Below are 24,624 nucleotides of genomic sequence, written 5' to 3'. Positions count from 1 at the left end.
AAGTTTCTCACACTAATAACTGGCAAGAAAAAAGTTATTTATCCTCCTTTTTAGGAAGAAAGCAATTTAATGGCATCGGTTATACACAATCTTTTAACGTTTTTGTGCATGACTTTGTAAAAAATACGCTGAATATTTTCATTTCTAGTAATGACTTTTCAAAATTATAAAAAGTAATTTCAGAAAAGACTGAATTTAGGGCAAGGAAGAAAATGTTAATTAGAAGTACTGAGTTAAAGCCAGAGTGTGGATTTTCCCAGTTAAATTGTAGTTTTAACCTGAACTAAAATCTCAATGCTTTCTGCGTTTTTAAACTGATCAATTAATCTGAGCTATCTCAAATTAACGAAAACTTCTCCATGGCTCCCAAATTCATTTCTAGCCACTAAAACTTAAACCAAAAAACCACAGAAGTGCTTCTACAGCGAAAATGGCGAAACGTCCTTATTTGACACACTCCTTTTAAAACGCTTCTTTTAAAAAAAATGCTGTAGGGCAAGCAGGGCAAGGATTATCCATATTTTATGGATGGAGAAACTGAAATCAAATCCCACGTCCGAGGAAACAAGGCTATTTAACAGCTGAACCCGAGGTAAGATCCAAGAGTTCTGATTTCTAGTCCAGCTGCCTTCGCACTTCAAAGTCGGCTTGGTTAATCCCGGGACTTGAAATTCCTGGGTCTTGCTGTCATGGAGCTGAATCACCACTAAATTCCTGTGTTCTTGCTTAATCCCGCAGACCAAGGGCCCCACTCCTAAACTGGAAACCAAGAGGGCGGGGCACCGTGACACGCGAACCCTCAAAGCCAAATAACAAAACTGTCCTCGGGCTGTTTACCGAGGCGGTCCTGGACTCCGGGGACAGGTCACCAGACTCCAGGGACCATAAACCACGGCTGCCCAAACCCAGCCGCGTTCAGAGAATAACTAAGGGCCGCCGGGTCTCCGCCCCCACCGGCACGCCCGGTCCGAGCAGCGGGCCGCGTGAGGCGGAGCCCGGCCCCCGAGCGGCGCAGCCCGGCCCCCGAGCGGCGCGCGCACCCCGCCGCCTCGCGTCGCGTGACTCGGCGGGGGCGCGCGGGGTTAGCGCGCGCGCCCGCCCGCCCACCCACGCCACTTCCGACGCAGCGCTTGGTTCAGGTTCCGGGGCGCCGCGGAGCTCCCGGCCTGTGGGTCGCGCGCGGCGCTCTGCGGCGGCCGGGATGGAGGAGGCCGGCGCGGTGGTGGTCACGGCCGGGGAGGCCGAACTGAACTTGTCCCGCCTCAGCGTGTCCCCCGAGACCCTGGAGTCGGAGCTGGAGGCGCGGGGCGAGGAGCGGCGCGGCGCGCGGGAGGCGCTGCTGCGGCTGCTGCTGCCGCACAACCGTCTGGTGTCGCTGCCGCGGGCGCTGGGCAGCGGCTTTCCGCACCTCCAGCTGTTGGACGTGAGCGGCAACGCGTTGACCGCGTTGGGGCCGGAGCTGCTGGCGCTGCGCGGCCTGCGCACGCTGCTGGCCAAGAACAACCGGCTCGGCGGGCCCGGCGCGCTGCCCAAGGGCCTGGCCCAGTCGCCGCTCTGCCGCAGCCTCCAGGTGCTCAACCTTAGCGGGAACTGCTTCCAAGAGGTTCCAGCCTCGCTGCTGGATCTGCGCGCGCTGCAGACCCTCAGCCTCGGCGGCAACCAGCTTCAGAACATCCCAGCCGAGATCGAGAACTTGAGGAGGTGAGCGGGTGCCTGCCTGAGAGTAGGGAGGCCCGGGGCGGTGTCCGGGAGCCCCGGGGCCCCGCCTCTGGTCTTGGGGCGCCGTTCGGTCGTCACGTACTTGTCTTAGTCTAGGCTCTTCTTCAACTCTTTGGCTGTGAGTATTGCCCTGCCAACTCAACGAGTTGTAGTGAAGATCTAATAAGATCGTGGTCGTGACAGCATTTGGTTTGTTGTGTTTGCTCTGTGCAGATCTTCGAGGCAGTTTTTCTGTCGTCTTTTGGGGTCTGATGGAGTGATCCGAACTGAATACATACTCAAACAAATGTAAATATGAGGTTGCTCCTTGCAACCTTGCTCCGACGGTTCCTTCCTTGCTCCGAAGTCTTGGGTGGTTTTCCATGCCTGTAGATCAAATTTATGTCTTGTAGCGTGACAGACAAGGTACTCCGATCTGATCCTTGCTTTCCACTACATTTCCTGCTCCATCTTCTCTGTAGCGATACCAGCAAAACTATTTGTGGAATTCACTGAGCTGTGCACTTTACCAGCACCTTGTAGGCACTGACTAAATATGTGTTGAATTGATACAATGCCTCTGTGTTGCTGTTCCCTTTGTCTGGAATGTCGCTTACTTCTGGCAAACTCGTGTTCATCCTTCAAAACCTGTTTTAAGGGTCATTTCTTTGTTTCTTTTCTTTACTGCTTTTTGGACAACAGTTAATTATTGCCTAAACTGTACTTCTTCTGTACCTCATTCACCCTGCCATTGCACTTATTGATTATAATTCCTGGCCTACAGATCTGCCTCATCTACTAGATTGTTCGGTAAATATATGTTGAATTAAATGGAAGAAGGAAGCAGAGAAGCAGGGTAACCAAAGTCCCCTAAAGGTGCCCTGCAGGGGAGTGAGAAATAAAGTAAGAGCAAGTGTATTGTCCAAAGTGAAAAAACAGAATCTTCCATCTGTAAAATATTTTCACATCCTTTATTGAATTTTCTGAGATAACAGAATATTAGAGCTGAAAGGGACCTCAGAGTTAAGTGTAGTGAAAAGAATATTGACCTGAGAATAAGAGCAAAGGAAACCATAAACAAAACGAAAAGACAACCCTCAGAATGGGAGAAAATATTTGCAAATGAAACAACTGATGAAGGATTAATCTCCAAAATTTACAAGCAGCTCATGCTATTCAATATCAAAAAAACAAACAACCCAATCCAAAAATGGGCAGAAGACCTAAATAGACATTTTTCCAAAGAAGGTATACAGATTGCCAACAAACACATGAAAGAATGCTCAACATCATTAATCATTAGAGAAATGCAAATCAAAACTACAATGAGATATCATCTCACACCAGTCAGAATGGCCATCATCAAAAAATCTAGAAACAATAAATGCTGGAGAGGGTGTGGAGAAAAGGGAACCCTCTTGCACTGTTGGTGGGAATGTAAATTGATACAGCCACTATGCAGAACAGTATGGAAGTTCCTTAAAAAACTAAAAATAGAACTACCATACGACCCAGCAATCCCACTACTGGGCATACACCCTGAGAAGACCATAATTCAAAAAGAGTCATGTACCAAAATGTTCATTGCAGCTCTGTTTACAATAGCCAGGACATGGAAGCAACCTAAGTGTCCATGAACATATGAATGGATAAAGAAGATGTGGCACATATATACAATGGAATATTACTCAGCCATAAAAAAAACAAAATTGAGTTATTTGCAATGAGGTGGATGGACCTAGAGTTTGTCATACAGAGTGAAGTAAGTCAGAAAGAGAAAAATAAATACGGTATGCTAACATATATATGGAATCTTTAAAAAAAAAAGTCCTGAAGAACCTAAGGGCAAGACGGGAATAAAGACACAGACCTACTAGAGAATGGACTTGAGGATATGGGGAGGGGGAAGGGTAAGCTGTGACAAAGTGAGAGAGTGGCATGGACATATGTACACTACCAAACGTGAAATAGATAGCAAGTGGGAAGCAGCCGCATAGCACAGGGAGATCAGCTGGGTGCTTTGTGACCACCTAGAGGAGTGGGATAGGGAGGGTGGGAGGGAGGGAGACGCAAGAGGGAAGAGATATGGGAACATATGTATATGTATAACTGATTCACTTTGTTATAAAGCAGAAACTAACACACCATTGTAAAGCAATTATACTCCAATAAAGATGTTAAAAAAAAAAAAGTAATGCGTCTAAACCTATGCTTGACATGTAATAAGCACTAAATAAATGTTTATTATTGTTAAAAAAAAAAAAAGAACTCTTGGTGTCCCAGCCTTACGCAAGTCACTTTAACATATCCTGACTATAGCTTCCTAATCAGCTAAATGAGGCATTTGGACAAGATGTCCCTTTGTTTACTCACCAACAGATTTTTATTGAGTACCTACCCAGTGTTAGGCACTGTCCTAGGTGCTGGGGATACAGTGGTGAACGGGATCCTGCCCTCATGGAGCATTCTAACAGAGGAGACATTAAACACCTGTTAACTTCATTATTTAATTACAGTTGTTATAAGTTCTGTGAAGAAGTACGGAGTGCCTTGAAACGAAGTAACTTAGTTTGGTCTTTGAGCAAGTAACATTTGAATTGAGCTTTTAAAGGAAGAGTAAGAATTAACCAGGAGAGGGTGGGATGGGATCAGTCCAGATTGAAGGAACAGCGCACATGAAAACCCAGAGACAAGAAGGACTGAAGGCCAAAATTTTGAAAGGAGGACATTGTACTAGAGCATAGTGAGGAAGTGACCAAGAGGGAAAGTAGCAAATATAAACTTGGACCAGATCTCAGGCCATGTCATGTCTTGAAGGCCATGGTAAAGCTTGAATTTTATTCTAAGTACGCATGGAAGAGTTTTTAAAAAGCACATCTGTCTTGTTGCTGTGCAAGAATGTAGGGGGGAGCAGGTGGAGAGATGAGAAGACATTTTGAAGGCTGGATGGAAGGAGGCTATTCTAGTAGAATGAGAGATGATGGTAGCTTATACCAGGGTGATGCTAGGAGAGATAGAAGGAAATATTGATAGAAGGGTTGGAGAGAGATTTAGATGTAAAATTGTCAAGCCTTAGTTTCTTCTAATTTTGATGTTAATGCCAACATTCTCATTTGAATTTTTTTAATATACTAAGAAAAACTTAGAGCAGATATTACCATCACATGGGGAGAAAGGTAGGCAAAAATCCCATTTATTGAATCCTTACAATGCAGTAGGCCCTGTGGTAGATTCTCTAAATATGCTTTTTAATTTTCACAATGACTCTGTGACATGAGAAGAAGAAACTGAGGCCCTGAGAAGTAGTCTTAAGATCACAAAGCCAATGAGTGGTAGAACTGGATTTGACCTTTGGATCAAACTGGATCTCTGACTTCAAACCCATGAATTTTCCACAGTGACAGAGTAAGGGCTAGAACCTAATTCTTCTGACTTCTGTTCTGTTGAATATGTGATCAGGAGGATTGGCTAAAGCCATTTTCCTGATTGACCTGATTTTCTGGGCTGTTTACTGTGGTTTTGGGTCATTGTACCTTTGTCTCCAATTGTATGTAGGCTCTTTTATGTCATTGTTTTCATTCTTCAGTTGTCTGCTCTATTTCTCTTTACTGATAAGAATCAGTAAAGGTTTAGGATATATGCTCCAAATATAAACTCTAGTTGAATGTAGGCTGAAAGGGTCATGTAGAAATATACTCTTAGAAGTAGAGACAGCCTAGGCAATTGGCCTGAGTCACCCCCTTCTTTTTACAGACGAAGAAACAGATTTAGTATCAGTGACTTGCTTGAGGCCAGATAGTGACAGGGAGATTCATGTGCTTCAACCCTCAAAGGCTGCTTACTACTTACTGCTTACTACTAAAATAATACATTAAAGCTTCAAAAATGTAGAGGTGGAGGTTCAGTTACTCAAACCCTAAGGTACCTGCCCAAGAACACCATCTTCTCTTAGAATATACGTGGAGTCCCTAGACCTCATTGGTAACATTGATGAATATTGTTTATTATGCCATGTTGCTTTTAAAACCAAGTGAGGTGTTTCTGAGCATTTGGAATCTATCTACCCTCTTTAACAGCAGTTTAAAAAATAATGCGGAGGGCTTCCCTGGTGGCGCAGTGGTTGGGAGTCTGCCTGCCAATGCAGGGGACATGGGTTCGAGCCCTGGTCTGGGAAGATCCCACATGCCGCAGAGCAGCTGGGCCCGTGAGCCACAATTACTGAGCCTGCGCGTCTGGAGCCTGTGCTCCGCGGCAAGAGAGGCCGCGATAGTGAGAGGCCCGCGCACTGCGATGAAGAGTGGCCCCCACTTGCCACAACTGGAGAAAGCCCTCGCACAGAAACGAAGACCCAACACAGCCATAAATAAATAAATAAAATTTAAAAGAATAAGGCTTAAAAAAAAATAATAATAATAATGCGGAGTATATAATCCATATAGAGGTCCCCTTTCTCCTCACCCTCCATCCTTCCAGGAGGGAATAACAAATAAATACTCCTAGCTTAATTGGTGTATTTCTCAAGTAAGAAAAGATTTCCTTCCTTTTTCTGTTCATGACCCCTCTTTCACTGTCTGCCTGATGTGGTTTTAGAAATTAAAGATAAGAGAATTGTGATGGAAATAAAAGCTAAATATTAATGTCCTGGACTGTTTTGAAGCTAGTGTGCAATAGGTTGATATCTTACAAAAGAGACGACTCAACCAGATGATAAATAGAATGCAGCAGTAAAGTTTAAATAAAAACTCTTTTCCCCGTTTAGAGTCACATATTGAGTTTTTCTCTGGCTCTCAATTCTTCCTTCTGACTTCTTTCAATGCCTTAGGCTGGGGAAAGAACCAAGAGATGATTCCTTCATTTGTGCTTCTACTTTTGAATGTATAATGGACTTTAAAATCCTGTAGTGAGTATATTTGAAAATGATTTAGTATGGGGATGCTGCCTCAAGAAAACTACTTTATCCACAAATGTATGGTTCTTATCTTTCTGTGTTTCTCTTATTTTCTATTTTCTGCCTCTTTAGGTACAAACCTGTCTCACTTTAATTCCATCTCCCTTTAACCAGCCATAACATGGGACTCATGTATATTTTTGTTATATTTAATGTTTGGGTGGAGAAGCAAAACATTTTTTGCTTACACCTGTGGTTAAGTTGATTGGCACTAAGTGGACCCTAATGTATTTTTCCAGTGGGTCACTGGCCCTTCCTATAGGAAAGGTACCCACTTCAGTATCCCTAAGGATTGGAGAGGTGAGATACTTTTCAGAAAACAAATTTAAGGTTGGTCTGTTAACCTTAAACAAAAAAGAAAGGAAGAATTCTTCTCTAAATTTTGTGAATGATTTTCATGTTTTTTGTATTTGTCAAACATCAAAAGAATAGAATTGTTTCAAGTCTGATTAACAGAGGTGCAATTTTGACAAATCCAAGAACTTTTAAACACTACAGTTTTGCTTTAAATTCAACACTAATTTCATTTCTCTTTATAGAAAAGCATGTTTGGAAACAGTAGAGTGTGTTTTAGAAATTTAATTCCCACAAATCATTGAAAGGCTTTAAGTCCAAGAACTTTGGAAATTATTTGAGTTTCAAAGTGGTACATAAGCCTGAAAATGTAAATTTAATATGCTGGTTGTATACTCTAATTAGTGATACCCATCAGCTGCAGAAGAGATTTATATGGTTTTGAAGTCATGAACTTGGTTATATTTTAGAACATCAGATCTTTCTCTGCCAAAGTCATAGTAACAGCTAAGGTTTGGCGTCCTTTCTGTCTGTTTACCTCCCCACCAACTCCAAATCACTGAGAGAAGACATTGAGTAGTGACTGACCACCAGACACTAGTTTCTCTTGGTTCCTGACTTAACCATATAGAAAGGGCAATATTTATATTTGCTCTCAGACTCACTCTTCCCTTTCATCACTTTCTTTTCTTTTCTCCCTCACTAGACTAAATTGCAAGTTGTTATGTAACTATTGAATCCTTTATAAAAGGACTTCCAAGTTTGCTAAAAATTTTTCCCAACGGTCTCATTAGAATTGTTTTTTTTCCAGAGAAGTTTCTGTTTTGGACTCCAAATATTCTTTTCTACTCTACTCTATTCTATTCTATTCTAGTAGCTCTCATCATTGAAAAATAGAAATTTCTCAGTAACTGAGCAGTAACTTATACCATAATCTGTAAGATCAAAAAATCCTGCCTAGGAACCTTTTTCACCAGTGTTTAAACACTTATACATAGGGGAATTCAGTTTTGTATCCAGACCATTGATTTTTGCTACAAGGTAATCCTTTAAGGAGAAAAAAATAGTCTATCAGGGTTAAGTGTTCTGCCTACTTTTACTGAGCATTGTAAGTCTAAAGAGAGAAATGCAGTCTTGAAAAGATTTACACAATAAGAAATAGAAAGGAGAGTATCAATATATTTTTAAAATGACAAAACTTCAGATTCATATTGGCTTTTTGAATCACCACACATCAAGGAAGGCTGAGATTATGAAATACAGATAAGATAGTCAACAAATGGAAGTAATTGTATCTGAGAAAATATGTATAAAGGTCATCTATAAAGGACTTTAAAATAAGTTTGTTTTCTAACTTCAGAGAGATAAAGGAGGGAACTTCATCAGTGAAACAAGAATAAGAAGTTTTAAAACTGACAACTATGAAAACCCCAATTGGAATTTCTAGAAATAAAAATACACAATTAGGAACTCAGTGGGCTGAATGGTAGACTGGAGTCAGCTGATGCATAGTGAATCAGTAAGCTAAAAGATCTTACTGAGGCATTCTGGAATGCAGCACAAAAAAATCAAGAAATGGAACGTATGAAAGAAATGTATAGAGAAATGGAAAATAGACCCTGAAGTTCAAAGTGCTGTTTGCTAGGAATTTCAGAAAGAGAATAGAGAGAATGTAGGAAAGGCAATGCCAGAAGTAATAGTAGCTGAGAATTTCCCATGATTAAAGAAAGAGAGCACTCTGAACTGGTATCTTGACACATCATAATAAAACTGTAGAACAAGAAGGATAAAGAAAAAAGACCCTAAAAACTCCTAATAAGAAAAAAAGCAGATCACCTACAAAGGAATATGGGCTGTAATAAGAGAGTAGAACAGTATCTTCCTCCTGGTAAGGAAAAGTAACTGTCAACCTAGAATTTTATGCCCAGCCAAGCTGTTATTCAGGTGTGAAGGGAAAAAATAAGAACGTCAGAGACAAAGGACTCAAAGATTAACAACTGTGAGTCCTTACTGAAAGAACTTCTACAGGATGTACTCCAAGAAAAATGAACTTTAAAAGAAATAGCAAGTGCCAAAAACAGTGGTGAACGGAGAAATTGGTAAAACATATTGATGACTCTGAGTAATTATTGATTGGGAATAAATAAATTTCAATTTATTTTCAAATCAAGGTAGAGCTAATCCTGGATGATGATATGAAGATGACAGAGAAGTGAGCATGGTTGTGTATTTGGGAGTGAGAGGGAGAGCAAAGGAAATTGAAGAGGTAACTACTAGCAAAATAGATGTAGCATGTGCAATTCAAAATAATAGAGGGAGTGGGACAAAAGGAAACTTGATGAACACAACAGAAGGCAGACAGAAGAGAAAAAGATATTGAGATACAGCATGGTAAAGAAAACACAAGTGCAGATATATCAACAATCAAGTTGTGCACTGTTTACAAGAGTTACACTTAAAATAGAAATACCCCAATATGTTTAAAGTTAAGGGGTAGAAAAAGATGTACGAAGCAAATCTCTATCATTTCATATCTGGACTCAACTGCCTTAGGCTCCAGTCTGGTCTTCCTGCTTCCACTCCTCCCATTGCACTCGCCTGTCCCTGCCACTTCTCCTGCTGTTTTCCAAACAGTAACCAAAGTGATCCTTCTAAAGTGTAAGTCAAGTTATACAACTGGCCTTTGTTCAAACCCCTTCTACCTAGGATAAATTCAGAATCCTTGCTAAGGCCTGAAGGGCCCTCTGTGATCTGGCTTTCCCAGGCTACCTTTCTAACTTCTCTGACCACCATTCTCCCCACCCCTGTCACCCTGATGTACCCACGCTGGCTGTGTTGCTCTTTCACAGCACACCAAGCTTTTTTCCACTGCAGGGATTTGTACTCAGTCATTTCTTCAGATCTCTGTTCAAGTGTCATCTCCTAAGAGAAACCTTTTCTGACCACCCTCTCTACAGTATCACTTCCATCAACATCTGATTACCTCCGTTTTTCTTTGTAGCACATAAAGCTATTTGGCATAATATATATACATTCATTGATTTACTGTCTCTCTCACTAAAATGTAGGCTTCTTAAGGTCAAGAACTTGGTCTTATTTACATTATATTCCCTGGAATAGTGCCTGGCACATGGTCGGTGCCTAGTTCATATTTATTGACTATATGATATATAGTAATGTTATTCAATTTTAAAGAAGAGGAAACTGGGGCATAATGAGATTTAGTAACGGGCCCAAGTTCTCATACTGGTAAATGGTGGAGCTAGGATTAAATAAATACTAACAAAAACAGGTAGGCAGTATTGATAATCAGAGGCAATAGATTTTACGGCAAAATGGATTAGAAGGAAGTATGAGAAATGCTTCATGTGAATTAAGGAACTATGCAACAAGAAGTTTTAACCATCATGAACCTGAATGTATCTTCAATATAGCTTCCATATTTTGAGGAGAAAGAGAGCAAAAATTGACAGAACTATAAAGGGAAAACCATGGTTCTGGTAGGAAACTAACCACCAGAGTAAGAAAGTGGAATAATGAGAGACTATAAAAAATTTGAATTGCACAGCTAACAAGCTGAATCCTAATAACTACACATTCTTTTTACACATATAAAATGTGAACAAAAATAGACACTTTAGACCACAGAGGAGTAAGGTTATGCAGAACATATGTTTAACAACAACAAAGCTCTCAGCAAACTAAGAGAAAGCCATATATATAACCCATGAGAAAAATGGGTAAAGGTTAGAAACGCAGTTCTCTAAAGATGTACGAATGGTCAAAACATAAAAAGATGCTGAACGTCACTAATAATTAGAGATTACTAGTACAGAATGGTATCATTTTTCACACCAGCTAAATAGTGAAAAGTAGAATAAAAACGTTAAAGCAGGTGATGATATTAAGTGTTGGCAGGGCTGCAGGGTAAAGAGTGCTCTTAAATGTGAATTGTGGATTGTAGTTAGCTATAACTCTGCAGGGTAATTTGGCTTTTTCTTTTAACATTACAGCTTGTACCCTAAAATCTGCCACTTCTCAGACCCTTCCCCTGGAACTCTGATTTACTGGATCTGAGCAGGGCCTAGATTTTGTAGCTTTAGAAGTATCCCAGTTAATTCTTTTTTTTTTTAATTTTTATTTATTATTATTTATTTATTATTTATTTTTGGCTGTGTTGGGTCTTTGTTTCTGTGCGAGGGCTTTCTCTAGTTGTGGCGAGCGGGAGCCACTCTTCATCGCGGTGCGCGGGCCTCTCACTATCGCGGCCTCTCTTGTTGCGGAGCACGGGCTCCAGACGCGCAGGCTCAGTAGTTGTGGCTCACGGGCCTAGTTACCCCGCGGCATGTGGGATCTTCCCAGACCAGGGCTCGAACCCGTGTCCCCTGCATTGGCAGGCAGATTCTCAACCACTGCGCCACCAGGGAAGCCCTCCCAGTTAATTCTTATCCTGGAAGTTTGGGTAACAGTTTAGTAGGCTGTTTTTCCCTACATTTAAAGGTGTCTTAAAAGAATGATAATGTTTACTGAGCAGATTTAACAGGAAGACAAAAGTAACATAGGTATGGGAAAGATCTATATGTATACATTTCATTGATATTTATGTAGTAAGAACTGATTCTGCCATCCCCCCCATCACCTGAAAAAATCTTTTGGAGAGAGCCTTTCTACAGTCATCACCACAAGGAGTAGCAGTACATTTTGGTGCAATATATGCTATGTCTAAAATGTTATTAACTTATTATTAGGAAACAGGATAATTATCTGGAACTTTAATTTCATAATAGTGGTCAGTTTTACATAATTTAGTTAGCCTCTGAAGACTGCATTTGCCATAATAAGAGCAAAGAAGAAACAGACTTCAGCTGTGTTTTTCCACTCTTCAAAAAAAAAGCTAGTGGTTTTCCCCTTCCCATTGCCTAGTAACGCATTGAGTCCAAACCCACCAGCATGAATACAGGGCTCCTGTAATTTGGCCTTTATCCAGCTGTTATCTCTGGGTTCCTCAACATGAATTCTCTTCTTATGTGTTAAAAGGTATACTCATTAGCCCATAAAAACCCTTCTTCTGACCTGAAGGTCCTCTTTCCTCCTACCCTAAATGGGCTAAATTCATAGTCCAGCTGAAGTCACAACACTTTTGGGAGCCTTTCCAATCAGAACTAATGTATTTTTTTTTATTTCTCTACTTTTTAAACTCCTATATCATTTATGGATTGCTCTGCTTATTTTGGTATTTTAATCATGTTATGCTTATTTGGGGCCTTGTTTTGCATTTAATTATAGTATTGTCTAACATTGGTGTGTCTTGTCTGCTTACCTGTCTGCTTACCTATAATATAAGCTCTCTGAAGATTGCATTATTCCTCCAGAGACTGTATAGCACATAGAAAGCCTGAGTAAAACATTTGCTGAATGAATAAATGATACGTGTTCATTGTAATAAAGATAATGGGGTACTTGTTCAAATTTTGTGTTTTTTTTGTTTTTTTCATTTATTTTTGCAGTTTAGAGTGTTTATATCTTGGAGGAAACTTCATCAAAGAAATCCCGCCAGAATTAGGAAATTTGCCTTCTCTAAATTACTTGGTATTATGTGACAACAAAATCCAAAGTGTGCCTCCTCAGCTTTCACAGTGAGTATTTTCAGACAGTTTATGTACACACAGAGATACATGCTTAGGAATTATCATCCTGCATTCACCCACATGATTTGTATGTGGAAAAGAATTAAGTGTTCTCAAAGTAAATGATACATGAGAATGAAAGTTCTGAGGTGTGTTATGAATTGGGTGGCTTATTTTTGATTTTACTTTTAAATGCTCTTGATATATTCCTCATAATCGTTGAGCCTCTTTTTTTTTTTAAATTTATTATTTTTTAAAAATTTTATTGACATATAGTTGATTTACAGTGTTGTATTTCTGCTGTAAAGTGATTCAGTTATACATATATATATTTTTTCCTATTCTATTCTGTTATGGTTTATCACAGAATATTGAATATAGCTCCCTGTGCTACACAGTATGACTTTGTTGTTTATCCATCCTATATATAATAGTTTGCATTTGCTAATCCCAAACTCCCAATCCTTCCCTCCCTCACCCCATCCTTGTCCTTGGCAACCAGAAGTCTGTTCTCTGTGTCTGTGAGTCTGTTTCTGTTTTGTAGGTAGGTTCATTTGTGTCATATTTTAGATTCCACATGTAAGTGTTATCATATGGTGTTTGTCTTTCTGTTTGTCTTACTTCACTTAGTATGATAATCTCCAGGTCCATCCATGTTTCTGCAAATGACATTATTTCATTCTTTTATATGGCTGAGTAGTATTCCATTGTGTATTTATACCACATCTTCTTTATCCAGTCATCTGTCGATGGACATTTAGGTTGTTTCCATATCTTGGCTATTGCAAATAGTGCTGCTATGAACATAGGTGTGCATGTATCTTTTTGAATTATAGTTTTGTCTGAATATATGTTCAGGAGTGTGATTGTTGGATCATATGGCAACTCTATTTTTAGTTTTTTGAGGAACCTCCATACTGTTTTCCATAGTTGTTGAGCCTCTTTTCTGTAATCAAAAATAGAGTATTACTTTGGCATAGATTCCCCAAGGTTTTATGGGATTTTATTGATTTATATTTGATATGAAGCATTCCTATCCTAATGAGATAATGTGAAGGATCTTGATTCCTGTTGCATTTGAAATTTTTCCTTTTTTAGGTATCTGAATGATAAAACATGCCAAAAAAAACCCCTTTAAATCTAGCATTTATATCAGCTAACACATCAGAATACTCTCTAAGTATTTTAAGCTCTCTAAGATTCCATGGGCAAAGTCCTTCATGATATATACAAGTATGGGCTCTAATTTAGTTTCAGCACCTTTTAATTTTACTTCCATTGACCTTAATCTTAATTGCTCATTCTTACGGGGAAATTGAGTCCTTCCATTAACTTTCTGAGTAGTTTTCTTGCTTATGGCGGTTGATTCTTGTATTGCATTCATTCTAGGTTGCATTCACTTCGTTCCCTCAGTCTTCACAATAACTTGCTGACATACCTGCCTCGAGAGATCCTCAACCTTATTCATTTGGAAGAATTGAGTTTGCGAGGAAATCCATTGGTTGTTCGTTTTGTTAGAGATTTAACCTATGATCCTCCAACTCTCCTGGAGTTAGCTGCACGGACCATTAAAATTCGAAATATTTCCTATACTCCCTATGATCTTCCTGGGAATCTTCTTAGATACTTGAGTTTAGCCAGCAATTGCCCAAACCCAAAGTGTGGAGGTAAGTTAATTCAGTGTCCTTGTTTCCCATTCATTTAGTTACTTTTAAATTAATTATCTAAATGTTGTTTTAATTAGCTGGTTTCTTTCAGAGAAAGGCAGTTTGTCTCTGTTTCTGTTTGCCTTATTCTTTCACCCTTTTACCAGAAAGTAAGACATTTCACCCTCTCTGGGTTCCTTCCTTCCTTCCTTCCTTCCTTCCTCCTTCCTTCCCTCCCTCCTTTTCTTCTTTCTTTCCTTATTTCTTCTTTTCATGGTACTTCAGGATTCATACACAGGGAAAATACCCAGAAAGTCTCATCTTTCTTGGAACTGTCATAGGGTAAGGTAAATTGGTAACATGAGAGGAAACAGAAAGAAAGCATAAACAGTTCTAATTGCTTTAGAAGAGTCTCTAAAATGTTTGGCCACCTTTCATATTTATTTGAAGGACATTTTCTTAGACTCACCATTCTGAGTATCAGGTACCTTTATAGAGTACAATTCAAGGTGTATGAGAATAGGCTGAATGTGTGCCAGTTTCAGAATGTACCCTGGAATTTTATATTCTTTTAAATCCATGCTTCAAAATTTCTTGAGTTTAGAGCATTTAGAGAGAACTAAACAAATAATATAATGTAAGACAGTGTAAAGTAGGAATCCAAAATACTGTTGGAAATCAAAGGAGGAAGAGAGCACATTTATTAGATCTGGAAAAGATGAGACAATTCTTGAAGTATGAGTTGAATTTTGATATGGTTTGATTGAGGATAGAAAACTTTTCAGATGGAGAGAGTAAAATTGGAAACAAAACAGTATGGGGCAGAATGTTGGATGAGTAATAATTTGGCTCAAATGTACAGTTAAGGGAGTAATGAAAGAAGAGTAAAAGATACATTGAGGCCAGATTATGAAGGGCCTGAAGTGCCAGAGTGTGTGGAGGGGAGTTGGTGAATGATAGCAGGTCATTTTATTTTGGCTCCCTCATAAAAGACTACTTTTTAAAAAATCCAATTTAATGGGGGTAGAGAAAGGTTTTTATTACTGTAGGATAATTGTAGGTGCCAGGGAAATGCTGCATAAATATGATCAGAGCCAGCTGAGGTTTTCCCCAGATGTCCCGTCAGGCCTTGAAAACTGTTATAACGTTAAACAGAGAGAAGGTGATTTAAGTTTCTCAAAGAATATTAAAAGGTAAAAAAGATACTACTAGTTTAAAAAAGAAAAATGACACTACTCTGGGCCATTTCTGACCATTTACTTTTAGAAGTAGAGACTGCTGTGCCAAGTTAGAAGTACTTAGATTTTCTCTGTGACTCTCCTTCTGAAGTTGGCTTTTAACAGTGGCAAGAGACAACACTCACACCAGACCTTCAGGCTTCATAGTCTGTATCTAATCTCTTGGAACCTATCCTTTTCTAGAAATAGATCTCTACAAGAAGTCTCTTTTCTCTCTTAAATGGTTTCTTAATGAGTTCTTTAATATACTGCTGTGTAATTTTTCTTAGGAACAAAAATACTTTTTAAATTATTAGCTTAAAATTTTGAGATAATATCTGAAGTGAACCATTGACATTTTCCCCCTCAGATTCTCTAGTTATTGAACTCTGAGTTAAACAGAAGTAATTTTCTATTTTGTGAGATACTGCCTTTGTATAGTCTGAGATCTTACAGATGACAAGATAGTATTGTACTACTTTAGCTCTTGGTAACTATAATTATTTTATTACTTCCATTTGCTTCAGAAAGCGAACACATTTGGGGGGATTTATTGCTAATATTGATTGATCAGTTTACTGAATCTGTCTACTTTTCTGAATTGTTCAAAGTAACATACCATGAATTTCCCTTTTTAAACTATGAATTATACTAACTTACTATAGGATCAAAAAATTAGAAAGTTAATGGAGAAGTAACAGAAAAAATAAATAAATAGGAGAAAAATTGTTTCTCCTTTGCTTGGACCACATCTTTTTATTTTGGTCCCTTATGTGATATACACAGAGTAGTTGGTGCCAGAGTAATCCTAGGTAGAGTATTAAGGTTGAGATTATTCTCCAGAGAGGTGATGGGATGCAGGGTTCTAGGGGTTCCGGTTATACTGCAACCATTGTGACAGCCTTCGTGGGTTAGAGATGTGCAATATTTAGTAGGAGGAGCAGCTAGAAGCCCACAAAACAGCAACCTCTGCTTTCCTGTCATCTCTAGCTGTATTTTTACTTAGCTGAAGGGCCACAGTTCAGGAGCACTAAATTAGGACTCAAAAGAGCTGAATACTAGTTTCACTTTACTTAGCAATATATAATTGCATGAAAGTCAAGTGAGATCAGTAGTGAAACAGCTTTGAAGCTGTAGATTTAGACCCTGTGGAAATAGGATGGCATTTTGTTACTTTTAATTTTTCCTTCCCAATACATAAGGACAGGGGTACTAAAAGTCGTCTCCTTTCTGCAAATTTTGGGTATAACAACTAATTCTTTAAGATCATTATCAAAGGAGTTCTGTATTTTTTTTTAAGTTCTTGACTGTAGGGTAGTACCAAGGAGGGGCTTGGGGGATGGAGAAAGGGCACTTTAGGTATCCTGTAATCTCCATCAACCACTGTCCACCAAGTCACCCAGAGAAAACAAGTTAAGTAAATAGTGTCCTTTTAACGCCAGCTCCCTTTAAGATAGATCTCCTGGCCTTCTCTTTGTAGTCAAATTGCCATCCCTAAGACCTTCCAGTATTTCTATAAACAATTATGGGAGCAGCCACTACCTCTGCTTAAGATTCTCAAAAGAGAAGACTATAAGACATTTCTTCAGAATGCTGGAGATAGGGTTGAAAAAGAAAATGTGGGTCTTTGCTTTGTAATGATTACTTTGTCCTTATTCCTTCTTCTCTCCAGGAGTCTACTTTGATTGCTGCGTCAGACAAATTAAATTTGTGGACTTCTGTGGGAAATACCGTCTCCCCCTGATGCACTACCTGTGTTCACCGGAATGCTCTTCCCCTTGCAGCTCTGCCTCTCACAGCTCCACATCCCAGAGCGAATCTGACTCAGAAGATGAAGCCAGTGTGGCTGCACACAGAATGCAGAAAGTTCTTCTTGGCTGAAAAGGGAGCAGGGTGGTGTGAAACACTAAAAGACTCAGCAGAGGTGGTTAGAAAAGAGAATAGACTTGGAAGTTCACTAGAAACCGTACCTTCATCTTAAATGTCCATGACGGAGTTGGAGATGGTGTAAAAGATTTTGTGTTTCTAGCCATTCAGCAGGAATGAGTCCAGTTCCATGTTTGGATTCTTTTAATATAATTTCACTGTGAATGGCAGTTTCAGATTTAGCTGATTGTTTGCAGTTTTCACTCAAGTTTTGCATGAATCACACAGCAGAATGGAACATCCTGAAGGAGCAGTGCTATAATAAACCATGAGTGGTGTAACTTGTGACAGTTGATATGAAGATAGAAATGATCAAAGATGTAATTTTTACCAGAGTTGTCCTTGAGTTTAGGTTGAACACTATACCGTAACAGGATTAGCCCTCCATTCTTTTATTACCCATATGTCTAGATTACAGAGTTACTCAGACAAGCTCACAGATGGTTACATAGGACCTAAACCTTTCTCAGCTACTGACTGGTAAAGTAAGGGATATAACTTTCATGTGGGGTTTAAAAACTCTTCACTTCTGCTCCTTTGTTCTATATGATTGTTGTTACCCTTGTATAATCCAGCAATGACTGTAATAGTGCCTTAATCATAACAAGGATTTAGAAATTTATTCAAGAAACGATACCAGAGCAGCCTATAACCTGACATACTATGCAGAACACTTTAAAATATGCTTTAACAGAACTAGGCAAACAACTGTATATCTGACATCTGAGCTCATAGCCACCTTAACTTCATTTTTTGTTCAAACAAATCACTTTTATAGTTAATGGGAGGCCACGATCTTGATCAGTCTGTTCATCATAAGACAGAATAATAGTTTTTAATGGAAAAATCTGTCAGATTTCTTTTAACAGAAAAGAGATGTAAGATAGGAAACTTCTTTATGTCGTGCATTAAAGGAGTGGGAAAATGATTTTAAAGGTTTTAGCAGTCCAGTATGACTCCTTTGCCTGTGTGTACTGAACTGTAACTTCCTCTAATGTTAAAGAAAAACTAGAGAAACATTACAAGTGAAATAAAATTGGGCACAGCAGTCATTGTGTTTTTACACAATAGAACAGTTTCCAAAACAAGTTTAACCATGGAGTACTTTTTGAAAATAATACATTGATAAAATATTTTAAATGTATTAAATATATCCTTAAAGTACAGCAGAAAAATGGTTTCACAAGTTGCCAATAGAAATGACAAATTTTTATTAACTAGCATGCAGTAAAAATTGAGTAATAGTACAACTGTAAGTTGACATTGTAAAATAAAGTACATAGCACACATTAGCAATCGTTAGCTAACTAATCTGTAATAACGTAATGGTTTGTTGGTAAATACTACCTGTAGAGTAATACAAAGGTCAGAAACACATTGGAACATCAGATGATCTCCTTTCTGACTTCTGGCATTCATGACTGGGGCACACCATTTCCTAAAAGCAAGTTGTTGTATAATAATGATATGTACATATGTTAGGTTTTTGTCACATATATTTTTTATTTTAGAAGAAAATATACTGTAGGATAGTTTGTTTATTATATGTTAATTCATGAAACATCATGAGAGTTTCATGACTGCAGTTGTGAAATGCTGCTATAGAGTGAATCCCTTCACTCTGTTGTAATAAGATTCTTTTTTCCTTTTGATCCAGAAATTTTCTATGTCTGTAGAAGTAATGTAGTATCTTTCTACTGCCTAGCAAAGTAGTACATGTGTGATTATATCATAAAATAGAAGTAATAAAAAGTCTTTGTTTACTTCTCCATTTGAGCCACAGCAGGCTGCATATGACAAAATTATAAAAGATAAAAGATGATTTAGGCAGTGCCTAGGTGGCAAGCCGAAAGTGTTTTGTAAGTGATTTAGGTAAGATACATAAAATATTTTCACAGAAAATAATGTATTCATAGTAAAATACTCAAATTGATAGGACCAAATTTTTCTGGCTTAAATGCCTTGGTTTACTTCCTAATAATTACCAGTTTGATCTAAGTAACAGCTTGGGTAATCTTCTAAGAGTTAGTCTTTGTGAAATAAACAGGTAGGTATGTAAATAGATGCTTAACCTTGCTAGCTTCCAGGAAAGAAGACATACTGATTGATCTTTTACAGATGTAAATAGGTCCAACCAGAAACAGTTTCTAGTCTTTGCTGTGTAATGTAGATATATACATTGTATACAGCAAAATGTCTTTCAACAAAATGTTTGTTACGCTTCTCTATATGTACATTTGAAAATCTCTGATCAGTATGCAGCTCTCTTTCGTGACTTTTACTGAAATCTACATTTTTAGCTGTTAGTTTTATCTTTTTTTATCTTTGACATAACCTTTTATAAGAGCTTCTAATAATTTCTAAACTTTTCCTGAGCTGCTAATAATTTCTAAGCTTTCCCCTGTTTCTTTTCTCTACCTTCCCTGTTTTCATAACTGATGACTGTAGAAATTAACCAGAAGTGAGTTACAGTTCCAGAGTCATATAGCTGACTGTGTATTTAAATTGAAAGTCTCTCTGGTTGCTGAGTCACTTGTTTGTGTGTAAGTTTTTGACACTGCTCTACTTGGACAATTTTAGTGACCAAAACTTCTGTGGATAAAACTGCTTAACCAAAGCATAAATGTGTTTAGAATGGAATTCTTCAGTGCTAATATTTGGAATTGAAATGGATACATTGAACATTCTTAGTAATCTTTATTCCTAGAATCCAATTCTCTCAGTGTCACCAAACTGAGTGGGTGAAATGGTCCTAGGATTTTAGGAAATAGGAAGATTAGCTACTATAACGTTTTGCTTCCATGGTGCCAGGGATTGGTTGACCTGAGGACAAGCCAGTCAGGGTTCTCAGCATTCTCTGTATTTGTGTAGTAGAGGTAGGTCTGAGGGTTACTGTTCATATTTTACTTCTAAATGCTTCCTGGGGGAGTCTCTTACTCTAAAATTCTTGATATTTGGAACTTCAAGTTAACAAATTTAAAAGTAACGACTTGTATTATAAACTGTACCTCAAACTTGAGAAATTTTTGTACTAATGTAAAGTTAAAAGCAGTCCACACTAGTGCACGGTAATACTGCAGACCAGTTCTACCAAACATTGTAAATACCAATTTAAACAAAAGAAGACAAGGGAAAGGCTGATTGCTGGAGTGTTAAATGAAAGAAATCTTTAAAAACCACAAAAGGCAGGGAGAGAGAAGTCACCAGACACCCAAGGAGATCCCTGAGCCAAGAAAGTTTTTTAAAGTAATACTGAATTGTTTTGAAATTAAGTGGCCCACTAACTACCATCTGAAAGCCTGTTTATCACTAAATTTCTTCAGTTTCTGCTAGTGGGAGATTGTCCACATCCCTCCATAATGAAGGGCCAGCAAATAATAGGATTTTCTTACACCCAACCTTGCTCTTTCCAAAGGGAGAAAGTAATACCTCATTAACCTGGAATTTGTGGTACACCTTTGGTTAATGTTTACCTTTTCACTATGTAAAAGAGAAAAAATACTAAGCAAATGATTACTGCAAATTAAGTTTGATCTTATAAAGCATTTTAGCAGTAGCTGTTTATAAAAAAAAGTTGTTCTAAAGACCCTCTGTGGGCAGAACTTTCTATCAGTTATAATATGTATATATAGTATATAAAATTAGTTAAGCTGCATTTATTTAGAAATACCTAATTTTTACCTAAATGACTCCCTTTCTTCTCATCCAAAGTAGAGATTTTATGACAGTATAACTATCACTCCCCATTTAGTCCAAAATAGTCAGTTTTGAAGTTGTGTTGAGCATTTAACAGTAAAGGCTGCTGTATAGGTTTTAGGCAACGTGACCTGGAATTCATAGTTCTGATCCCCACTGTACAGAAGAGAAGTATTTGACCTTCACTGTTCCTGTATTAAGCACTATACTCTATAACATTAATCTGATGAATTTAATAGCATCCAATTTTGTATTTTTATTATAGTCATGATCTTTTTAAAGATAGCAGTGCCTTTAGTTGTGCTTTGAAAGTATGTGCCTTAAATCTTCCTCGCTGGAGCCAAAGTTTGGGGAACTATGTCATTTAATAAGTTGTGTGTGACAGCCTCATGACCCTTTGCTTTGAGTTGAAGGAGAATGACTGTGATCCTGAAGGACTCCTTCTACTAAAAGTAGAGCTAATGTCTCTTGAGTCTAGGGCTTTTGGAGAAGGAATCCCAATCATGCATACTGTCATAAAAGGATTAGAGTCCCTGAAATAAAATCAGTGAAAAAGTATATTCTCTTTCATATAAAGAAAATATATCTGCTACCACTAAGGGATGACAAGTTCCTAACGAGTTCATATTAATAGCATCTTATAAAGATACTATTGCCATGAGGCCTAGCATGTTTTGTGCTTTCTTTGTAATACCAGGTTAAAAAGGGGGTATGGTTTAATATTTTTGCATGTAAATATCCCCATTCTTTTTATGTCTCTACTTGGTTCATATTTGCTAAGAATTGATGTAGAAAATACAGTTCACTAACAACAAACATGACATTATTGAACACTCACAGGGTAATATTGATTTGGGTGCTACTAGACTTTTACCTAGCACTTGCTTGTCAGTCTCAATTTATCGTAAGGGACAGTATTCAATCTAGTTAATATTAAAATTTGTTAGTATAAAGAAGGTTATTTATATACAATTATACTGGAAAGCCATGGTTGAAGAGACTATCTGCATTCAACAGAAGTTATTCTTGCTTTTGCTCTGACTAAATTGGATAAAACTTTTATTTTCAATTCCAGTTATGGGAAGAAACTGGGGATAAGCTTGACATCACTATTGCTGGTACTACAAAAGCATTACTAAATTGGTTAATTCTTCTGTCTACAACTGGTGTTTTAAGAGAATCCTTTCACTAACTTAAATGGTTGACGATGTGTTACTGAGAAGGATTATTAACCTCAACAATCACTTTACAACAATTACGGAGCAAACTGTGTGCCTGCAATTGGTGTCTGTTGCATTTCTGAGCCCACTTTGTCTTCATGAGAAACAAAAATGTAATGGGAGAAATATTTTAAATAACCAGTATTTTAACTTTTTATAAAGCTTGGGACTTTAAAGTATCAACAAAGGATATCAAATATATATATACTTTTACTTTAGTCAGATTGTTTTTTATTACCTGATTTCTTAATTTTCTGTATTTGCATTCTTGTGACTTAATATCTATATCTGTAGGTATATATATATTTAAAACAGTGGTAACAATAAATGTAACTCAGCAATGTGACTCAATAATTACATTTTATTTTTGGAACAAGATATAGTTTATTGCATCAAATTTATGTATTACCTTGTAATGGTAAATGCTCTAAAAAGAGTATTTAAGCTACTTCAGTTCTATACTTCCTTTTTTCCCCCAGGACACACAAAAGAATGTGATCTAATATTAACCCTCTGTGTGAATTTTGCCTTATCAAACATTGTGCCTTATTTTATTAAAAGTGTTTTGTTGGAATCTAATTCTGTATTCTGGAAAAGCAAAAGTATTTTAGTTTTAATTGACAGGCATTTACTTAAAAAATCTAAAATCCTTATACTGTTGGTTTTTGCCTGATTACTTGCTATAGCATTGCTCATCTATTCATTGAATTTTTTCAATACATGAATAATACATTAAGCGTGTATTAGTATTTATACTCTCTGTGCTAGATGCAAAGGATGAAAGATGAACTAGACCAGATCCTTTCTACCAGAGTTCCTTCTGCTTCCACAATCTTAACAGACTTACGGATGCATACTCTAAAAAAAAAATTGGTGAGGTCATGTTGCTACTGAAGGTCAGTTACTTCTTGCATTTAGTCCAGAATCAAACAATCTTAATGCAAAATAGTATAGTATTAACTGAGCACATTGATATTGCAGTACTTATTTAGTGCCATTATTTTGGTGACCCTGGAACACCTGACATATTTCTAGATTCCAGAATTTGGAAGAATATCATGGTTGCTTATGAGTTGAGGTAAACAGAGTAGGTAGGAAAGACTCTGCAAAACAGCCGATGTTTCAGAATTGCTGAAATGGAAAAAGCTCAGCACTTCCCTGGTTGGTATATAGGAAGTCCTCTTGGTGAAGATGGGCTCAGAAACTTGAGGGCACAAGAGAATAAACATTGGGTGTAACTGATCTTTCCTGAGGATAAAACTGCTCCCTAACCTGCCCTGTTGTGGATGTTCTCCTTAGAGCAAGTGTCGGAAGAAAATTTTCTTCTTTAATGGCTTGTCTAACTCTGTAGATACTACATGGGAAGCCAGAACATTTCAGGGGCTATGTAAGACTTGGCCGTGTCCCATTCATAACATCAGTCATTGCCAGCTTCGTGAGCAGTTCCATCAGCATGCCCTAGAATGTTGGAGCTTAAGGCTACCTCAAAGGTCTGAAGGTGACTCATGTTTGAGAGATGAAAAAATTTAAGCCCAGAGAGATGTGTTCAAGACTTCACGTGGTGGACTAGAGGGGTGGGATAGGGAGGGTGGGAGGAAGACGTAAGAGGGAGGACATATGGGGATATATGTATACGTATAACTGGTTCACTTTGTTATAGAGCAGAAACTTAACACACCATTGTAAAGCAATTATACTCCAATAAAGATGTTAAAAAGAAAAGACTTCACATGGTGGAATCTTGAATCCAAGCCTCTGGATTCCCAGGTCAGTGCTGTCTCCACTACAGTATGCTGCTTTCTTTAATACTCTATTGTGTGACAGGAAATCAGTAACAGCATTGGTACTGCATTGTAATCTGTCAACGCGCATCAAAGTGATGCTGTCCGCACCGTCTCTTCAGAACTTTACATCTAGTGGGAAACCTTAGATAAGAGTAAATATCTGGGTAGCTCGTTATGTTTACAAAGCATACTCAAGAGTCTACCTTATTTAATCGTCATGACACTGTGAGGTAGGACTAGGTGAAATTTGTTGGTGTGGTTTTGTCACACCCTTTCCCCTCCTCTGAGTCTGAAATCAATTAAGAAATTGACATAGATTTGAGAAAGGGATATAAATATCAGCTTTATCAAATCCGAATTGAACTTCTATGTAAATTGAGTATAACCAACCAAAATCAGACTCCCTCTACTCCCAGATAGCATTTCACAAGACTGACCCTAACACACCACAGATCCAGAGGAGGTCAAGTCAAATCTTAAGCCCTGTAGTGCTGCCCAATTAGTATTTCTCCCACAGGGAGGAAAAAGATCTAAAAAGATTTCTTCTGGGCAGCTGTTCTCAACCCTG

General features: G+C 38.1%; 1 protein-coding gene across 1 annotated transcript; it reads left to right on the top strand.

The window, feature by feature from the left end:
- Positions 1-1,064: 1,064 nt before the first annotated feature.
- Positions 1,065-22,851, top strand: LRRC58 (leucine rich repeat containing 58). Its single transcript, XM_082394968.1, has 4 exons — positions 1,065-1,701; positions 12,448-12,576; positions 13,957-14,234; positions 17,103-22,851. The coding sequence occupies exons 1-4, from the start codon at positions 1,202-1,204 to the stop codon at positions 17,309-17,311; spliced, it is 1,116 nt and encodes a 371-aa protein (XP_082251094.1). The 5' UTR covers positions 1,065-1,201; the 3' UTR covers positions 17,312-22,851.
- The last annotated feature ends 1,773 nt before the right edge of the window (positions 22,852-24,624 follow it).

This window comes from Balaenoptera borealis (assembly GCF_965194805.1).
Source record: "Balaenoptera borealis genome assembly, chromosome: 5".
NCBI classification, from domain to species: Eukaryota; Metazoa; Chordata; class Mammalia; order Artiodactyla; family Balaenopteridae; genus Balaenoptera; species Balaenoptera borealis.
This window is presented reverse-complemented; position numbering and strand designations above follow the sequence as displayed.